This window comes from Sorex araneus, chromosome 1 (assembly GCF_027595985.1).
Source record: "Sorex araneus isolate mSorAra2 chromosome 1, mSorAra2.pri, whole genome shotgun sequence".
NCBI lineage: Eukaryota > Metazoa > Chordata > Mammalia > Eulipotyphla > Soricidae > Sorex > Sorex araneus.
The window spans coordinates 339249766-339269929 of record NC_073302.1 but is presented as its reverse complement, the minus strand read 5'-3'; the positions used below and the strand labels follow the sequence as shown (position 1 = coordinate 339269929).

The window sequence follows — 20164 nt, the reverse complement described above, 5'->3', positions numbered from 1 at the left end:
GAGAACTCAACATGAGGAATGGCTTGGCGCCAGAACTTCACAGGAGGAAGAGAGCAGCATGGAATGCCTTCAAGAGCGTCAAAGAAGTGGTTAAGAGGACAAAGAACCTCTGGCTCCAGGCACATTTTTTCGACTCCACTGCTCTTCCTGCACCAACATATGCCTCATCACTTTTTATTATTGTAATTTATCTTAATATTTTTTTGCAGGGAGGGAAATTTTGGGCCACACCCAGAGATGCTCAAAGGTTAGTCACTCATGGCTTTGCACTCAAGAACTACTCCTGCCGTGGCATATTCAATATGCCCCAAACAGTAAAGACAAGTCTCACAATGGAGACATTACTGGCACCCACTCGAGCAAATCGATGAGCAATGGGATGACATCAACAGTGATACAGTGATGGCTTGGGGGCTCAGGGGGACCATGTGGGATTCTGGGGATCGAATCTGGGTCAGCAGTGGGCAAGTACCTGCTGTACTATTGCTCCTGCCGCAGTTAATCTTTGTTTTTGCTTTTTGGGTCACACCCAGCAATGCTCAGGGGTTACTCCTGGCTCTGCACTCAGAAATTACTCCTGGCAGTGCTCAGGGGACCATATGGGATGCCGGGAATCGAACCCAGGTTGGCCGAGCGCAAGGCAAATGCCTCCCTGCTATATTATTGCTCCAGCCCTTCATCTTCATTTTTAAAGTAATGTAACACAGACAGATGGCATCCACATAATCGGAGTCACCTCTGGGCAGTGGGGAATTTAGAATGAATCTGCTCGTCCAAGACTGCCCGACACTGCTTGGGGAAAATCTACAGACCAAAGCTGTGGCCAGGAGCGTGGACGGGGCAGAGGGGACAGTGCTCCCTGGTCTTGACTGCTGCAGCCCGAATCCTGGACTGGGAAGGAACAGGCTCGGTGGTAGCACCAGGCCCTGGGTGCCCACACCAAGGGGTCCTAAACCCACAGATGCATTCAAAGGTGACAATGGGGCAAAGTCACACAGGGGACCTTGATGTTCACTGGGTCAAAGGCACCTCCTGACAGGGTGCAGCCTTGGGCGAAGGGGCAGAGCCTTCAAGTGATGTTTGTCAGCCAAATGCCGTGGTCTCTGTGTCACAGGGGAGGGACCCGGGATGCCCCATCCTCTGCAGGAGGAGACAGTTGGTAATAGTAGGCAAAGGGGCAGTGGCAGGAATCCCCGTCACTGGCCCTCGCACCCCAGAGGTTCTGCTGGAGGACGGACAGTGTTGGGGCTGACTGAGCTGTCAGGATGAGCCCATGCAGACGGCACCATACAGCGGGCAGGAGCACAGGGACCCATAAAAATGGGCGAGATTTCTTGTATGTCCTAACTGGTTTGGATGAAGCTGAACATTTTCCCCCTTCAAACTGCCTTCAGTAAATAATTTCATAAATTTCAGTATATTGAAAGGGGCAGTTTTCCTTTTCTCACCAAAGCCTGGCTGGTCTTTGACATGCACATCTCAGGTGCTAGCCAGACCTGATCTCTGACATGTAAATTCCGGGCTCTAGCCCAGCCTTGTCTTTGGGATGCAAACCCAAATACTTGTTAGCCCAAGAAGGGTTTCGATTTTGGTTTTTTATCTTCTTTGCAGAGGCCAAAATTACTGGCCTGCAGACACAAGGAAACAATGCATGTTTTGCTGCCTCAATGTTCTTTCTGTAACTTCTTTTGGTGACATCACTGTATTGCGCCCTTTGGAGGTACCAGGATCAATAAAAGGAGAGTTTGGGGGCTCTCTCCCCTTGTCACAGATCTGAGAGAACCCAGGCCCTCCATGACATAAATTTCTTTCGTGTTCCTTGTCTCAGCGCCTCCGACTGAACGAACGTTCACACAAGACATTTTTCTTGTCCCAGACATACAGAGCCACAGCGTCACTGAAAGGCAGGATCTTTTTATTTAGTGTTCTAGGAAATTTTAGGTTACTTCAAATGAAAGCAAAGAAATCCCAAATTCCTGAAGCAGGAAATGATCCAATAACGCAAAACATGCTGGGGCCGCCTCCACTGGAGGGAGGCAAAGGTCGAGCTGGCAGCGCCCAGATTAGGCCAGAGACAGCAGAGATGAGACTGCAGTGCTGTAGGGGGGCCGTCTCACCCCCACCAACCTGATTCCTCTTTCAGGCAGGAAGGATCATTAACTAGTATTTCTTTAAAAAAAAAAAAAAGGAATAAAAAAGACAGAAAGTAGCAGGAACCCATGGAGGGCCGATCCAGAATGACTTCACATGTGCCTGAAAGTGGCTGAGTCTGTGGCCCTGCTCCCTCGGTCCCCTGAGCCCCGACTGTCAGCTGAGCTGGGATCATGCGTGGGTCTCCCAGCCCCGCCCTGGGGCGCATGTGCCAAGACCTCCCCAGCTCAGGCATCCGCTCAGCCTTGGCGAAGGGCTGGTGTACTCGCCCCTCCATTGGCTGCCCCGCCTGTGGCTGACACAGGAACAAGGGGAGCGGCGGGCGGGTGGCGGATCAAAAACAGCCCGTGTTGGAGGAAGGAGATGATGTGAGACCCTGAGGCAAAGGGTTGACGGCGTTTTCAGGAAATGGATCTCCAGTTAGCTGCAAGGGGGTTGTTCTGAACCAGACGCTTCCTTGTGTCCTGGGCTCCTTCTGCAGGCGGCTGGGCAAGGCCAAGGCCAGGGCTGCTGCTGCCTGACTGGGCCACAGGAAGCTCCCAGAGCACCTCGGAGAAAGTAGCATTTAGCAGCAAGGGCGAGGCCCACTCTCCCGGGGCTGCAGGGCTGTTGGCCCCAGACCCCTGCCCCTGGCCACAAAGCAGCACCCAATTCCCCTGCCCATCCTCCCACCCTCAGCTCTCTGCCACTGCGGGTCCCACGGGCACACTGACAGCTCATCCCCTGCAGGTGTGCTGGGTGCAGGAATGTTGTGGACTCAGTTCTTAACCCACCAGTGGCAGAAGCAGACACAGCACATTGTCCTTCATTCCTGGAGCTCCCCAGTGGCATTTCAGAGCACAGGAATTCACTCTCCTACACAGAGGTCCCGCTCCAACGTGCTCCCGAATACTAATCCAAGTTGACATGCCCACGGTCGTGGCAGCAGACCGTCATCAAGCCAACCACCTTCATGCACAAGGTAATCTCCCCAGTGCTCTCCAAAGGAGTGCACGTGGGTTATCACAGTCAAAAATACATTGATGTCCAGTGAAAAAAAATTGCAAAATATATATGCGTAATTTTTCAGAGTTCAAGTGACTATATGGCTCTCCTCAGAGCTAAGTGAATACATTTTATAGGCTACAAAAATACACATCATCTGAGAAGTATACAGCAGTCTCCAGTATTGCAGGAAGGTATTAAATAAAATAGCTACAGAGAATGAAGTTAATTAGATGAGCTACAGAGTCATCCTTCAAATTAAAGTGCTCTGACGTAACTGATGTAAAGGCAATCCCGTGAGACGAATTCAGACGCCTCAATCTCTCACAGGCAAGGCGAGACACTGTCCCAGTAACTGCCCCCATTCTGACGCCTGTCCACAGGCTGGCCTGGGACTCTTCCCCCAGGAGAAATGTCACGAGGTACGGAGATTCCATCACAACCAGGAGTGGAAAGTGAGCAAAAAAGCACCCCCCCACCCAAAATATACAATATCAGAATCAGGTCATGGGGCCACAGCGATAATACAGTGGGTAGGTGTTTGCCCTGCATATGGTGGCCCTGGGTTCATCCCCAGCATTCCATAGATATGGTCCCCCAGGCACCGCCAAGAGTAATTCCTTAGCAAAGCCAGGAGCAACCCCTGAGCATTACCAGGTGTGGCCTAAACAAACAAACAAACAAAAATAGTATGTCTTGATCTAGTTTGGTTTTTTGTTTTGTTTTTTGGGTCACACCCAGCAATGCTCAGGGGTTACTCCCTGGCTTTGCACTCAGGAATTACTCCTGGTGGTGCTTAGGGGACCATATGGGATAATATGGGATGCTGGTAATCGAACCCGGGTTGGCCATGTGCAAGGCAAACACCCTACCCGCTGTGCTATCGCTCCAGCCCCTCAATCTAGTTTTTAAAAGAACAGTGATGTCGAAAATGGTGTAATTTTCTTACTGTTCACAATAATCTAACAAAGGGGAAAATGTCTGGCAGTGTGCAAGGGACCACGGGGGCCGCAGAAGCTTTGGGTCCCCAGTCCCTAAGCAAGATGCTGCTGAGGGCGCCAGCCAGCAGGAACCTGCCTCCTGCACCAAGGGACTCAGGCCGACCTCCCGGGGAGAGTCCCAGGCACCCCACGAGCCATGCAGAGCACGTAAGGCTGAGCCGGGAGCTGGGGGCACGCGTGGGGGGAACGCCTCTGCTCCACTCAGAGCAGTGAGGCCCACGGTGAGAAGCCCGGGGGTTCAGACGTGTTTGCTGCCATATCTGAGGTCCTCTGAAGAAAGCACATGTAACATGGCGTCTGAGACCCTTCGCATTTCACCCCAAGCTTTAATGACTAGGTGCTACAAACTGTAAAATCTTAAAGAAAGAAAATCCCCAATGTGAAAAATACATTCATGCCTCAGGGCCACCCAAACCTCTAAGGCTGTGATCAGATCGTATGATCACGTCTCCCTCCAGTCAGGGCATAAAATATTTACAGCACAGTTAAAGGCACAGTGGCATTTACAAACCAAACCCCGGATGTACAGGAAGAAGAGTCATTGTAATAATTAACCTGGCCTTCGGTGGGTCGAACTGAGTCTTGCCAGATAAGGACAGGGAGATGGCAGCCTGGCGCCCGGGCGCTGGTTATCAGCCTTCCGAGGCCCAGACCTCAGGAGCAGCAGGGAGCAAAGTCTCACGCTAGGCGGCTCACACCGGGGGCCGCTGATTCACATCTTTCCTGCTTTCTTGCCGACCTGAGCTGGAACACGGAGGATGTTGGGGGTTTCTTCCATGACCCGCACCAGCAGGTTGTCGATGTAATCTTCCAGCTCTCGGACCTGAAACTCTTTCTTGCTTATTGCTTCCTTCTGCTTGAGGACCAGCTGGATGAGCTCGTCGTGGGTTAGCTGTGCGTAGGCAAAAGCAGGGTCCGAGGGATTGTATTTCTTGGGAGAGGAGAAAAGCAGAAGAGAAAAGGGATAAAGTCAGCACAGGAGTCAAATATCTCAGAGAAACACGTAAGAGGGAGAAATAAACGCATCAGGAGCTCTGGGTCTAATGGGAATGCTTCAAGTTCCCGTCCAGAACTGGTTGTTGACTGATGGTTGTTTGTAGGATAACGTGGGTTTGTACTTTCTACCTTGCCACAGGAAGCTTAGGTTTATTGGGTTACTCCCATCACAGTGCTCCCATTCCTGTGTTTATTTGTAACTTCTTTCTTTGTGCTCTGTTGACTTGTAAATATTGTTTTTCTCTTCTCCTTAAGTCCTTTGCATAGTTAATTCGAGCAATGTCCTTTTTGTATGGGCACAGGAAGAGAGTAAATGCTATGCTTTTGTAACATGGGAGTTAGTTGACTCTCAAAGATATTTACCTCCTGGAACATCTGTTCTCTCTACTTAAGCCTCTGTTGCCCTTACTTCCTAGCACCCCCAAAAGCAGGGTCCCGATGAGGGACTGTGGATGAACCCAGGGCAAGTGGTGAGCTATGTGCTACCCTGGCATCAAGATGGTCCTGGCCAAAGTGCCTAATGCTTAACTATAAGTTAAGAGCTTGGTGATGGACAAATGCTGTCATGATCCAAAAAGCAATAACTAGATTTGGACCCTGCTAGCGTTAGGAATGATTAATCTGGCCTGAGCTGTGTAGTCTGAGTCCGTGGCAAGATGTTCCCAGGAGAGCTGCCCCACAAGCCTCAATGTATCTCTTACTGTGTCCATACAAAATAACTAGTATTAAGATGGTAATTAAGATACTAGGAGAAGAGGAATACCCCCAGGCGAGTTTCTGCCCCCAGAGCCTGATGGGCAGTCAGGAAGGGCTTTTTTATGTTGATTTTGCTACTGGACTGGGTGGAGAGACAGTGGAGGAGAGGCAGAATCTGGGGAGCAGGGATGGAAGAATGAGGGGCTAGGAAGGAAGAGTGTGTGAGATGGGAGAGACAAGAGATTGAATAAACAGTAACTAATCAGCAACCAGCTTGGTCCTGTTCTTCATTCGCCTGCCCATGGCCAACAAGCATCCCAATCCTGTCCATACACAGCAGCTCAAGAGCACCGAAGGCGGGCGGCGAGAGAGAGCTGCTGGAGAGCCCGTGAGCACACATCCTTCAGCGTGGGTATTTTTTACATTGTTTCCAGGACTAGAGGGTAAATACTGTAGGGTTCCCCGAGACCACCAAGGGCACTTCTGAGCAGAAAGCCAGGAGGAGAACACACCTGAATGTGACCTCAACCTCCCCACCCGCAAACAAAACTAAAAACCAGGGGTGCAGAGGGGGCTCTGAGGGTGGACAGCATGCTTCCCACTCGGAAGGATCAGCCACGGGCACCGACCTGAAGACCAGAAACTGGGCGGAGACAGTACAGAGATAGCTGCCTCGTGGCCATCTGGGTTTGATCCCTGGCAAAAAGGAACTCAGACCGACTTCCCCTAGCTGAGTGCCACGTGTCTCTGGTCTTCTACCTTTCCCATCTCTGAGAGTCCCACCAGGAAAGAACCCTGAGCGCAGTCAGGAGGGAGCCCTGAGCACCACTGAGTGTGGCCCCCAAACAAACAAGACACAGAAAGGATGAAGTCACGCAATTTGCTGCTACACGGATGGCTCTGGAGAGGACCGAGTGTAGCAGAGGAGAGGGGCAGCACAGGACGTAGAGAAACTTAAGGGGATAACAGCCCAACGGCGACAGAGACAAGAGCAGAACCTGTCCTTGGGAAGAAGCTTGCTGGAGGATGGGACAGCACCAGGAAGAGACCTGACAATGAGGGAAGAGGTCACTGCAGGTCTAGGGGCTGGCACCTCTCTGGAACAGCAGGGCCAAAAGCACAGCGCCTACAGGAGGGGGAGGGCAAACAGTCACCACAGAGGCGGTGCCAGGGACCTGGACAGAGGGAAGGGACACTGGTGAAAGGTGTGCCTGAAACTAGCATGAATCACCTTGTAACTCACAGTGATTCACTTAAAACCAGAACAAACCCACAAAGACAGACAAAGCCCTAAGGCAGGGCTGAGAGTCTGGGATCTAGCCCCAAGCCACAGGGGTGAAGAGACCCTGGGGGCAGAGGGGCAGGCCTAGAGTCTGGAGAGCCCGGGTGCTCCTGCTCCATCAGCAGCAACAACCCCAGAAGGGGCACAGATAAGGCTCAATTGCAACTCGGGAGCTTTGAAGTTCAAAGAAACAGGGTCTGGGTGTGGCTGCCCCCTCCCCCTCACAGCCCTGCAGTGGGAGGCCGAGGGGTCCATCTCTAGATACACCAAGATAACAAGGAAACGACAGGGTCCCAATATGGCCCATAGACGGAGCTGCCGGCACAGCTCCAGGGCAGCCAGGCCTCACGCAAGGCCTTGGGAGCCGGGTCCCTGCCAGCCGAGCCCGGGCAGCTGCAGGGCCCTGCCGCAGCCAGTGTCCAGAGACAGCGCTCGCACGCAGGGGCACTGGGGCCAGTCCCCTGAGTGATGCAGGCACTGGGGTCAGAACCCCTGAGTGATGCAGGCGCTGGGGCCAGTCCCCTGAGTGATGCAGGCGCTGGGGTCAGTCCCCTGAGTGATGCAGGCGCTGGGGTCAGAACCTCTGAGTGATGCAGGCGCTGGGGCCAGTCCCCTGAGTGATGCAGGCGCTGGGGTCAGTCCCCTGAGTGATGCAGGCACTGGGGTCAGAACCCCTGAGTGATGCAGGCGCTGGGGTCAGTCCCCTGAGTGATGCAGGCCCTGGGGTCAGTCCCCTGAGTGATGCAGGCACTGGGGTCAGAACCCCTGAGTGATGCAGGCGCTGGGGTCAGAACCCCTGAGTGATGCAGGCGCTGGGGTCAGACCCCTGAGTGATGCAGGCGCTGGGGTCAGAACCCCTGAGTGATGCAGGCGCTGGGGCCAGTCCCCTGAGTGATGCAGGACTGACACCCCCTGCCAGAACTGTCTTGTCCTAACAAGGCAGCAAGAGCCAAGAGCACTCCCTCATGCCAAGAGTACTCCCTGAGTTCACACCAAGAGTGCTCCCCGGGCTCACCAAGAGTGCTCCCTGAGCTCACTCATGCCAAGAATACTCCCCGGGCTCACACCAAGAGTGCTCCCCGAGCTTACACCAAGAGTACTCCCTGAGCTCACGCCAAGGGTACTCCCTGAGCTTTTCCAGGTCTGGCCCCCAAAACCAAAACACAAGTTATTTTTTAAATTGTAGGCTATTTGCTAAAAATAGCCAAGAAGACGTGCCTCAAGGGCAAAGGAAAAGGAGAAAAGAAATAACTAAAAATACACATTCAGGGGCCAGGAAGAGCTTTCGAAAGACTGGTACTTAAGTGTAGCATGTGTGGGACCCTGTACTGGATCCCCCAAACCACCCTGCCCTACACATGACGCCCTGGAGAGCCCCAGGGGCTGCAGGGTATGGCTTTGGTGACCCCCAGCAGCACTGGGTCTGGGCACTGAAACCCCCGAATATCAACAATATCAACAATACCCTTTATCACAAATTTCCTTTGAGAATTTTTTGTTTCGGGGCTACACTGGTGATGCTCAGGGGTGACTCCTGGCTCTACACTCATCAAAGGGCTCAGGGGACCATTTATGATGCCTGGGATCAAATCCTGGTCAGTGGCATGCAAGGCTAGCCTTGCCCGCTGTGCTCCCTCTCCAGCCTCTCCTTCGAGGAGTTTGACAATGGCTTTCTAAGGATGTCTTTGGCCTTCACGTAAGTGTTCCCATTTTTTGAGGGGAGGCCCTTCCCAGCACCGTGGCTGGGGTCCCAGTGGCACCTGGGGCTGAGGTGCCCTGTGCCCTGAGGCAGCCATTCCTTTGAGCTCTCTCCCTGGTACCCTCTGTCTAATTTACATATTAGTAATAATATGAATCAGACACACGTCCAGCTTTTCCATATGACAGCTGATTAGCTGGATCTAAGTATTTACATGACTTTAAAATGAAAGTGTTTTTAAAACTTTGATTTAAAATTTTAAATGTGTGCGAAGTGCAAGTTGTTAAGCTACCTGAATTAATAATACGCTCTGAGTCAAAAATTTTCTACAAAAGATGGTAGGCCTAAAACAATAACCAACAAAGTTGTATTCTTATAGTAATAATCTGCTAGCTTTTCATACCTTTACCTAAGCACCTTTGCAATTTCTTTCCCTAACCTTTTACTTTGCAACATTTCTAAAGAGTTGTGCTTTTATTTCTTAAAAGAAAAACTTCTATGCCTTAAAACAAAGAACCTATTATATAGCAAGCTTCTTAGTACTCTCAGGAAACTTCCCATGATCACCCTGAATATTTATTAGCATGAGCCAGGCAGAGGGGCTTGCAAACCAGAAGCAAATAAGCAACAGTGGCCTTTGTTTTAAGGGCAAGTAATTCTCTTAATCAGGGGCCAGGAGATAAGCTTATGACTCAAAGAGCTTTGAAGAGTAAAGTAGCAGCCACTCTTTTGTTTAGTTCTGGGGCCACACTGGCTGCTGCCCAGGGCTTCCTCCTGGCTCTGCACTCAGGAATTATTACTCCTGGAAGTGCTCAGGGACCATATGGGGTGCCGGGGACTGAACCCAAGTCAGCGTCCCCAATCTCTCCAGCCCCAGCAGCCAAAAGTCGTGTTCATTTTCCAAAGGCTCAGGGTTTGCGCTTTTTGGAATTGCTATATTCCACAGTAAGAGGAAGAGAACGTGGTCTAAAGGCTGCAAATGACTCTAGTGGTCATCTGTGCCCATTTTTTTTTTTTTTTTTGCTTTTTGGGTCACACCTGGCGATGCACAGGGGTTACTCCTGGCTCTGCACTCAGGAATTACCCCTGGCGGTGCTCAGGGGACCATATGGGATGCTGGGATTCGAACCCGGGTTGGCCAAGTGCAAGGCAAACGCCCTACCCTCTGTGCTATCGCTCCAGCCCCCATCTGTGCCCTTTTAAGGATGTTGTTTAGCCCTAGTTCTGCACAGCAGGTAGGACGTTTGCTTTGACACAGCTGACCTGGGTTCGATTCCTCCGTCCCTCTCAGAGAGCCCGGCAAGCTACTGAGAGTATCCCACCCACACGGCAGAGAGCCTGGCAAGCTCCCCATGGCATATTCATATGCCAAAATCAGTAACAAGTCTCATAATGGAGATGTTACTGTTGCCTTCTCGAGCAAATGGATGAGCAAGGGATGACAGTGACACAGTGATACAATAGGATAAGAGAAAATAAACAAAAAATTAGGAGTGGGGATCACATGCTCTGTGTTTGTAGCAACAAAGAAACTAACCGCTCAGGCACAAGCTTTCCAGAGGCAATCTCGGGTTCAATTCCCAGGATGGCTAAGAGTGTTAGGAGTCAGAAGCAGCCCCAGGCACCACTGGGTGTGGCCAACACTGAAAACACAAAGCCTATTTGACGTCTTGGCATCCCTGGGTCAGGAAAATCTATGAATGAGAGCTTCCTGGGCCCTGACTCGAAACAGCGATACACTGATTCCTATAGACCCAGCAGACAGGAAATTCCTCTTCCATATCTGCTACACAAACACATCCTTGTCCACTAACTACCATCGTTGTCTCTGTAAACCCTGCTCCCCCATGTGATAATGAGGCGAAGGCAGAGCTTCTGGGCAGACAATAGGTCAAGATGAGAGGGAGAGGGAGACGGGGAGAGAGAGGCCATTGAGGGGCCGCCCATGCTTCTCAGAGAAGGACCCTCCCGTCCAGCAACAGGCTTCCTAAGATTTAGTATCCAGGAGGAGGGAAATGAGCTGGGTCAGAAAGTGTCATATAAAGTGTCACTTAAAGAAAACAAAACCGGAGCCCTAAATATACAATACTGGGGAATGGTGAGGTCAGTATAGTATGAGCACTTCCAGGAATGATCAAGAGGCGACGTGCACAAATGCACATGCCCGAGAGAGAACTTGGAGGGTTCCCTGGACAGTCAGCGAGTCCTAACCCAGGCCTGCTGACAAAGGCCCAGGAGAAGCAGGGCAGGGCGAATCGACACCCCACCAACTTCTGAGTCAGTGTCAAAAGAAACACCTGAAGGCCACCGCAGTGCTCAGGCGCCCTGATGGAGGCACCGGGCAGCCAGGACTCCACCTGAATGCCATGCGCAGAGCTGGCATTTGCCAAATTCCTGCCCAGAATGTAAAACCTCTCCAGAACCCGGGGGAACATCCAAAACTCCAGAATGAAGAAAATCCCATCGTAGTAAAAATTCTTTCAAAATACCAACGTCTTGGGCTGGAGAGATGATATGGTGAGCAGGGCACTCGCCTTGCATGCGGCAGCCCCGGACTCAGTCCCTGGCATCTCATACAGCCACTCAAGCACCTCTGGAGGGCGAATGCAAAACCAGAAGTAACCCCTGGGCACCCTGCAGTCCCCTAAAGCCAACGTCTTGACCAGAAAGCTAACTTTGCCTTGCACGCAGCCAGCCCCGGCTCGATCCCCGGCACCACTGGGCCCTGCCCCTGCCCTGTCTCCCCACACGCTGCCAATGTCCTCAAAGACCAAAGCTAGATCCTAAACGCTCACTTCGCATGCTGACAAATGGAACCAGAATTCCTACGGGTGGTGACTACACAGTAATGGATATTCACCTATCCGAACATTAAGTTGTGCACCTGAAACCAGCGATATCTCGGTACGTCAATTACTTCTCAGTGGAAATTTAAAAAAGGAACAATTCAAAGCACACTCCAGCAACAACTGGTAAAACTGAAATATTGACTGCATATCAGAAAGAGAGGTGACATCAATATGAAATATTTTAGATTTTGAGAGTTACTTTTTTATGGTTGTGGACCATACCCCGTGGGGTCAGGAACTGAACCCAGGAAGTTGCCTTCCATGGCTCTGCTCCTGAGCCCTATCTGTGACCCCTAAATATCCTATTCCTTATTTTTAATTTTGAGGGGCCACATGCTTTAGTGCTCAGGGCTTACTCCTAGATCCGAGCTCAGGGATCAGTCCTGGAGGGGTTCAGGAGACCACATAGGGTCCCAGGGATCGAACTGGGGGTGGCCACATGCAAGGGTAGTGTGACCCAGGTGCTGTATTATCTCAGTCCCAATGTCCTTATTATGAAGAATCACACACCAGGGGACGGGGATGTGGCAGGTGTGTGGCCACAAGTCTAAGCCCCAGCAATGCCCCATATCACTGAGGGCTGACACTGTGACCCCAGCACTAATGTGACTCAGGTCAGCGTAGCAACCAGCTGTGTGGACCCAGAAGCCCCAAGTGTGTGAACAACATAAAAGGAAAAATAATAATAACTACACATCAGAGTATTTGGGGACAAAGAGGGGCAGGCGCATACAACAGTCTGAGTTCAGCAGAAACACCAGACATGCTCAGGCTCGCACATCCAGAGAGAGAGGGCAGCCACAGAGGAGGAGGTGGGAAAGGCAACCCGGCATGGGAGACTGACAGGTCCAGTTGGATGACAGACACTGTGGCCAGGACACAGGCATCTCCGAGACCCCAGGAGATGCGTGAAACTGACAGTACTAACCCCACAGAGACGACACCTTCCTGATATGTGCATACCTGTGACAGCGTTACACCCACAGATTAAGAGAGTAATAACACCAGTAAAATCCAACCGTTCTAACAAAGTGCTGAGGGGAGGCAAGGCCTCTGTTGTGTGATGGTTTCAGACTGCTGCTGGCAGTAACTAAAGACCACAGCAAGTGAGACCGAGTAAGGATGACCATACACAAGGGTTCTTTGTCCTGATTTTGTAACTTTTTTGAGGTTCAAAATTATTTCAAAATAAAGTTATCGAGAAAAGTGTATCGAGGACATGAGTACAAGAATTTGACATTCTCATGAAAAGATATAAAAGCAAACATGGGAAAATAAAATTTTGATTTGACTGGGCCAGCAGAACCTAGATTTTTTTTTTTCTTTTTGGGTCACACCCAGTGATGCTCAGGAGTTACTCCTGGCTCTGCACTCAGGAATTACTCCTGGCGGTGCTTGGGGGACCATATGGGATGCCGGGGATCGAACCGGGTGGTTCAAGGCAAACGCCCTACCCGCTGTGCTATCACTCCAGCCCCAGAACCTAGATCTTGCTACACAAGAAGCAAGATCCCCCACCCGCCAAGATCCAATACTGACTAAATAAGTAATTATCCAAGGGAAAAGTGTCATGACTTCCAAAGATCACCCAAAGACAACATGTGACCAAACAATGGTCACTACCCACCCCCCAGGGCCTGTCCCTAGGGAAAACACACCTTCATCAGGGCTTCGTTGATCAATTTCTCGCTGATGACGGTGGCCGTTCCCAAGCTGGAGTTAGCAATCTTGGTGGCTGTCGTGTTCATTGGCTTCACAGGATGGGGTCTAAAGAGAAGGAAGGGGAATCTTTAGGCCATTCTCTGCTGCGCTGGCCAAGAAAGCTCTCGAGGACTGCCCGCAAGAGGAGTCAGTGGGGACACAGAGCGGTGGGCTCCATCGGGCCACGGGTCCAGTACACATTGCATCCCCAGCCAGAGGAAAGAGCCGGCCTGAGTGGCCACCTGCATGCTGGGGGTCAGGCATCCTGACCTCTGTGTCCGAGAAACAAATAGCACAGCAGTGGTGGTGTGACCCGGAGCCCTACCCAGCAGTGCTCAGGGCCACACTGGGTTCTATGTCCAGGAACCACTCCCAGTGGTACCTGGGGGTCAGGCAGCGCCAGGGCCAAATCCTGGGCCTCCCGCCCAGGGGACACGTGCACGGCCTTTGGCGCTCGCCAGCCCCAAGGCGGTGTCTTTCCTGCTGGGTAGAGCCCGGAGGAAGTGGAGGGCAAGCTGTGTTCTGCTCCCTGAGCAGGCCCACGAGGGTGCTGGCCCAACAGAACCATTCCTGAACTACTCCATGCGCCACAGGCCTAAGGACTAACGCCACGTTCCTGCTACAGCCCCTGAGCCCTCTCCAAGGCGCGGCCCTCTGAGCACAGGCCCCAAGCTCTCTCCAAGGCGCAGCCTGAGCACAGGCCAGCAGCAAAATGCCCCTGTATCATGGTGCCACCAGACAGCAGGGCGGGCGGAGCCGGAGTTGTTGCAGGCCAGCGAGCAGGGGCGCGGCGTGGGGGCCAAGGGACGTAGACGCCCGCCCGTCTCACCTGTGCTCGGCGGCCTCCGAGGGGGGCACCCGGGCCTGGAGCGGCGGCTTCCTCCTGCTGGAAGGCTCTGCCTTCTGGGGCTCTGTCATGCCGGGGCGGGGGGCGTCGGAGAGTGGCGGGCGGGGCAGAGGGCAAGGAGCAGGGCAGGGCCTGGGGCGTGGGGGGCTGGTGGCAAGAGGGCGGCCCAGCGCTTCTCCCTTCGCACCCTCGCCAGGGGTCGTGCCCACCCCTCCACCGCCTGCCGGGGGGTCGGCTCCCTCCTCGTCCGAGGCCTCGGGGATGGCAGCGAGGCCCGAGTCCGGGCTGCCCTCTGAGGGCGCGTCCCCAGGGGAGAGGCCAGGCTCAGCAGGACGCCCCCCGCACCCCGGGGTGGGCTCCCGGGGGTCCTCCCCGCCCGGGCTGGGGCCCCGCCCCACTTCCCCTTTTGCCAGGGGCTTGGAGAACCACACGCGAGTCTCGGCGGGTTCTCCCGGGGGGAGCGCGGGAGCCGGCGCGGGGGTCCCACCGCTGTCCGCAGTGGCCCGAGGCTGCCCCGCGCAGTCCGGGCTGCCCTCCCCCGAAGACGCAAGGGCCTCTCGGACCCCGGCTGGGGACGGCACCCGACGGGGGCGTGCGCGGGGCGGGCACCCCCCGGCTCCAGGGCACCCCGCTTCCCGTGGCAGTGGTTCGGGCAGTGGTTCCGAGTGCTCGCGGCTGACCTTCCTGCCCGGACCTGCAGCCAGAGACCCCTCCAGAGCCCCCTGCTCAGCTGCGGGCGGTTCCGGGGGGCACGCGGGGCCGGGGGTGCGGGGCAGCGGGGTGGGCCGAGGGCCCGCGGGGGGCCAGTATTCCACGGGGGTGGAGGTGGCGATGGGGGCTGCGGGAGGCGAGGAGAGCGGGGGGCAGGTGGGGAGGCCCTCGGCAGGGGCGGACAGCGCAGGGGCACAGAGAGCAGAGGCAGGGCGGGAAGGGATCGCGGCGGGCAGAGGCTCTGGCGACGCTTCCCGTCTGCAAAAAGGACAAAACAGAGACCTGCCGGTCAGCTGCAGGGACCGGGACCCTCGACACAGAGCAAGCAGAGGGTGCTCCTGTCCTGACCCCACGGCTAGTGGCACTCAGGGAACCTGCCAGGGAGACCCCCACCCACCCTCCCCACACTGTGCCCCAGGGTGTCGTGGGACAGAAAGACACAGGGAAAGGGAGTCGGGCTTGTCTGGGTAACAGATGCATCCCGGAAGGACAGAGGCAGCCCAGGGCGCAGCAGGAAACAGCACGGCGTTTAAGGGGGGATTCCGGTGGGCAGTGCGTGTGCGCGGTCGCGTGTATGGAGAGCAAGCGAGAGACAGACAGCAAGCACATGCACAGAATCTCAGCAAAGAAACCACCTAACAACAATCACCACAGCTGACTGCACCCCCGCACCAGCCACCCCGATACACCTGAGCCCCCTGGAAAGGCAGGGAAGAGGCTCACGGGCTCGCCACCAGCTGCAGGCTGAAAGGGTGCAACATCGAGACCCTCACTGGCACATGGGGGCATCAGGGTGGCGCATGCCAGCGGCAAACCCGTGTCACAGTGTCCCGAGGAGAGGTGAAACGTGGGCAGGCTCGCGCCGACCAGGAGGCCAAGAGAGTGAGTGCACGCCCACCCTCATGTGGCCGGCCTCCAGGGCCCTCCTGGGGCCCACCTGGGGGTCCGCATGGCCGGGCAGGGGGCACAGTAACCATGACAGAAACCAACACACGCCCTGTACCCTGCCCACAGGTCCTGCACTGACCTCGCGCCCAGCCACAAGTCCCCAACTCACAATATCCCAAATCTGCTCCCACGCTTGCCTTGGCACTGGGCAGAGCAGATCGCGAGGGTCCCAGCACCGCCCTGTGGCTGGCTACAGAATAACGCCACAGCGGGCAGAGCCAGAAGCCCCCAGGCCAGAATGCTGGCTTTGTGGAGGAGTGCGGGTCCCAACATCACCGGGAGTGACCACCCCTCTCCGTCCCACCCCCAAGCCAGGACTAGCCCCATGAGCACTGCCAGGTGTCGCCCCCAAGCAAAAACACACACGAACTAACACCTTAGAGGGTGAACCCTGGCCCCGCGGGGCGGACAGAACAGGCGGAGCAGCCCCGACAGGCCGAGAGAGACCCGCCCCACGGCCCAGGCTCACCGGGGTCTGACGGCTTTGGTCTGAGGGGCCCTGGCGGCGGGCACAGGTGCCATGGGCTCCGACGGGGGCTCTGAGCCAGCTTCCGGGTCCGCGACGTGGGCCTCTTCGAAGGGGTTCGGGGCCGGCACCCTCTCGGAGACGCCTGCAGTGCCATCCTCCGCCCGCCTGGCCGGCGCTTCCACGGGCCGCACCCCACCCTCCGCGGGTCTGGCTTCCTTCTCCTTCCTGGGTGCGGCAGGGGGGCTGTCGCCCTCGCCGGCCCTGGCCGAGTCCTTCTTTCCTGTCACCAGTGAGAGCAAAGAGGCCTTCTTGCCCTCCTGCCTCTTGGTCTCTTTGGCGTCTCTGCCGGTCTCTAAGTGCGACGACGGGGGGCTCTCCCTGGGGTCGCGGGCGGGGGCCCTGGCCGAGGGGGGCTCGGGAGACGCTGCCCCTCCCTCCGCAGGCTCCTTCCAGGGCCGGGCGGCCAGGTTCTCGGTGGACGAGAAGAGCTGCCTCTTCCTGGCGCTCTGGGGCGAGGGCGAGGCGGAGGGTGGGCTATCCCGGGCCTCGGGCGGCTCCGCGTACACGTGGCTCCCGTTGATGCAGACATTGGAGCGTGACAGCAGGTCGTTCTTGGAGCGCAGGCCGCCGAGGAGCGAGAGCCCGTCCTTCCTGGGGAGGCTGAGGCTGATCTGGCCAGGCGGCCTGGGGTCCGCGGCTGCCGCCCTCCGGTGAGACGAGACTGGGGGAGAAAGGGAGTGAAGTCAGATGAGGGGCCGAGCAGCAGCACAGCGGGTTGGGCCCCTGCCTGGCACGCGGCCAGCCCAGGGTCCATCCTGGCTCCCCACAGGGTCCCGGCATCCGCCTGGTGCCCCTGCCACCCTGCCCCTCAGAAAGCTAAGTGAGCAGTTTACACGTGGAGGCGAAAAGGCCCTGGTGCCACCCACATCCTGTTGGAGCCCAGAGGAAGAGCCAGGGACGCCCTTAGAGAGTGGGCACAGGCCCAGAGGGAGACGACCACCCGCACAGGCAGGGGATCCTGTACGACACCAAGAAACGGGGTGCTCTCGGGACGGAAGCTGACTCTGGCCAGCAGGAAGGATCCGGACATTCGGACAGAAGCTCAAATACAGTTAACTCAGCGTGAAGGGAATCGGACTCCATGGGGTTATATTCCATGGAAAAGATTGATTTCTTCTCTTTCAAAGCAAACTAGGTTAAGCTGAGGGAGAGAAAACAAGGAGGGAGGAGGGAAGAGGGAGGAGGGTGAGGAGGCAGGAGGTGGGACAGGGATGAGGGAGGAGGAGAGGAGAAGGACAGAGGAGGAGGGAGGAGGGAGGAGGAGGAGCAGTGAGGAGGGAGAAGGAAGGAAAAGAAAAGGAGAGGGAGAAAGAGAGAAGGAGGCGAACGGAGGAGGAGGAGGAGGAGGAGGGAAGAGAGGAGGAGCAGACTCACCGTCAGAAGCAGCCGAGGGCTCGTCCTCTTCATCCTCCTCGTCGTCCCCCCATCGGGATGGGAAGTCTCCGGGACGGAGCAGCACTCTGTCTGACTTGGACGTGGGCAGGACTGACATGGACTGGGAAAGTGGCGTTTTCTGCAAAGCAGATTTGGAGAACAGGGTCTTTATCTTGGATTTCTTCTTCTTGTCTTTCAAAGATGACTCGTCATCGCTGTCTCCGGAGGGCTGGGAGCCAGGGACGATGGCAGACACCGTGTCTGACGCACTGTCCTTACTCTTGCCCTTGATCTTGTCCTTCAGCTTCCCAAATGGGTTCCGAGACTTGTCCTTCACGGAGAGGTCGAACATGCTGGCGGTCATGTTGTTTCTCATGAACTGGATTTCAACCTCGATCTCTCCTCGGTCCTTTTCCTTCTTTCCAGGTTTAGATTTCAAGGTAAACCACCTATAAGGAGAAAAGCCAAGAGGTCACCTTTGCAATGAAGAGTCTTAACAGTTTCTTCAGCCCCTGTTAAGAGGGTTTGGGGGGCTGGAGAGAGCACAGCAGGTAGGGCGCTTGCCTTACAGCCAACCAGGGTTTGAGCCTCAGCACCCCATATGTTTCCTGGAGCTCCACCAGGAACGACCCTGAGCACAGAGCCAGGAGTAAGCCTTGGGCACAGCCGAATGGAAAAAACAAAACAAAACAAAACAAAACAAAAAGCAAGCCCTATAGGCATTCTTACATTCTCTTCTTCCGAGAAGGCTGGGGCCAAGATGACAATGGCCGAACTGGCAGTTATATTGGGGGAAAGACACTCACTAGGCATCATCAGTTCATATTAAAAGATTCTGTATTATAGAATCAGATCTGACGCTGCCGTTACTGTGCAATCTCCCAAAATCTTGATTCAATAAAAAGCTATTTCCAGGGGCTGGAGAGATAGCACAGCGGGTAGGGTGTTTGCCTTGCACGAGGCCAACCCGGGTTCAAATCCCAGCATCCCATATGGTCCCCTGAGCACCGCCAGGAGTAATTCCTGAGTGCAGAGCCAGGAGTAACCCCTGTGCATCGCCAGGTGTGACCCAAAAAGCAAAAAAAAAAAAAAAAAAAAAAAAAAAAAAGCTATTTCCAGGGCTGGAGCGATAGCACAGCAGGTAGGGAATTTGCCTTGCACGCAGTTGACCCGGGTTCGATTCCCAGCATCCCATATGGTCCCCTGAGCACCGCCAGGAGTGATTCCTGAATGCAGAGCCAGGAGTAACCCCTGTGCATTGCCAGGTGTGACCCAAAAAGAAAAAAAAATTAAAAAAAAAATAAAAAGCTATTTCCAAAAAATGAATTGGCACTCCGTCAGTGCGCTTCTAATGGTTGATAGTTTCCTTTGATAGGGTAAAAATGCAATGACTGAACACAAATAGCTAAGAAGGCAGGAGAATATTTGCCTGTACATCAGGCAAAAATCAAGCATCTGCGGAATCATTCATGCCGGAGAGTAATGGAAAACATGAGTTGGGGTGAAAAAACACATTAAAAAAAAATACATATACAGATGTGTGTATAGACAGTTTTGGGGGAGAGTGGTTCGGTTTGGCAGTGCTGGGGTTTACTCCTGGCTCTGTGCTGATCACTCCTGGAGGCGCCGGGGGACCAGATGGGGTGCCGGGGATCAAACTAGGGGCTGGCCACGTCCCAGGCAAGTGCCTTAACCGGGCCACACGTGCATCTCTGCTCTTTAAGAGTAAACTGCACCCATCACTAAAGGTCGCTGCTGCTGCTCTGGTGACTGAGGACGCTCTGGGCTGCAGATGGGTGTCACAGGCCCCCTGCATCGGTGCTCAGAGGACCGTGCGATGCTGGGAGTGGAACGCAGAGGCCCAGCCTGCAGAGCGTGCTCTCCAGTCCTGAGTCTGAGCCAGTTCTCCAGCCCACGTGATCAGTACGAGGTCACTTTCTGAGGTAGCTGGAGAAGTCAAATTCATACAGGAATCAGTGACGGGAGTGATGGGGCGCGCTAGAGCAGGAACATTCTGGAGGTGGGGGGGGGGAGAATAGTGGCACGGCACTGAGGATGGGGGCAGTGGCACAGAAATGGTCAATTCTGGGCTGGGGAACAGAATAGTGGCTAAGACACACGCCCAGCGTGCATCAATACAGAGGTGCTTCCTGCCACCACCCTCCCCTCCCCCCATTAGACCCCCGAGCAGCAAGCACCACATCCTCACTGAACGGAGGGCCCAGGCTGGCGGAGAATGGCCGGTGACCTCTAAAAACTGCCTGGAGCACCCTACTCAAAAAACTGGCCAATTCTCTTATGAATATTTTATAGTCACTATTTCTTTTAAATGTCCAACTGATAAGAGACATTGTTCTTCCCTTGTCTGAAAATTAGGAAAGGGACTCAAGTTTGTT

At 54.7% G+C, this 20164-nt stretch overlaps 1 protein-coding gene across 1 annotated transcript in view; it reads right to left on the bottom strand.

Annotated features, from left to right (window-relative positions):
• Positions 1-1951: 1951 nt before the first annotated feature.
• RAB11FIP1 (RAB11 family interacting protein 1) overlaps positions 1952-20164 on the bottom strand; it is a 34852-nt gene continuing 16639 nt past the window's right edge. Inside the window, exons 2-5 of the mRNA XM_004606937.2 lie at positions 17769-18217; positions 16335-17055; positions 13317-13425; positions 1952-5067 (exon numbers count right to left, since the gene is read on the bottom strand). Coding sequence (XP_004606994.2) covers positions 4849-5067; positions 13317-13425; positions 16335-17055; positions 17769-18217 — 1498 coding nt within the window. The 3' untranslated portion in view covers positions 1952-4848. The remainder of the gene's footprint in view (positions 5068-13316; positions 13426-16334; positions 17056-17768; positions 18218-20164) is intronic.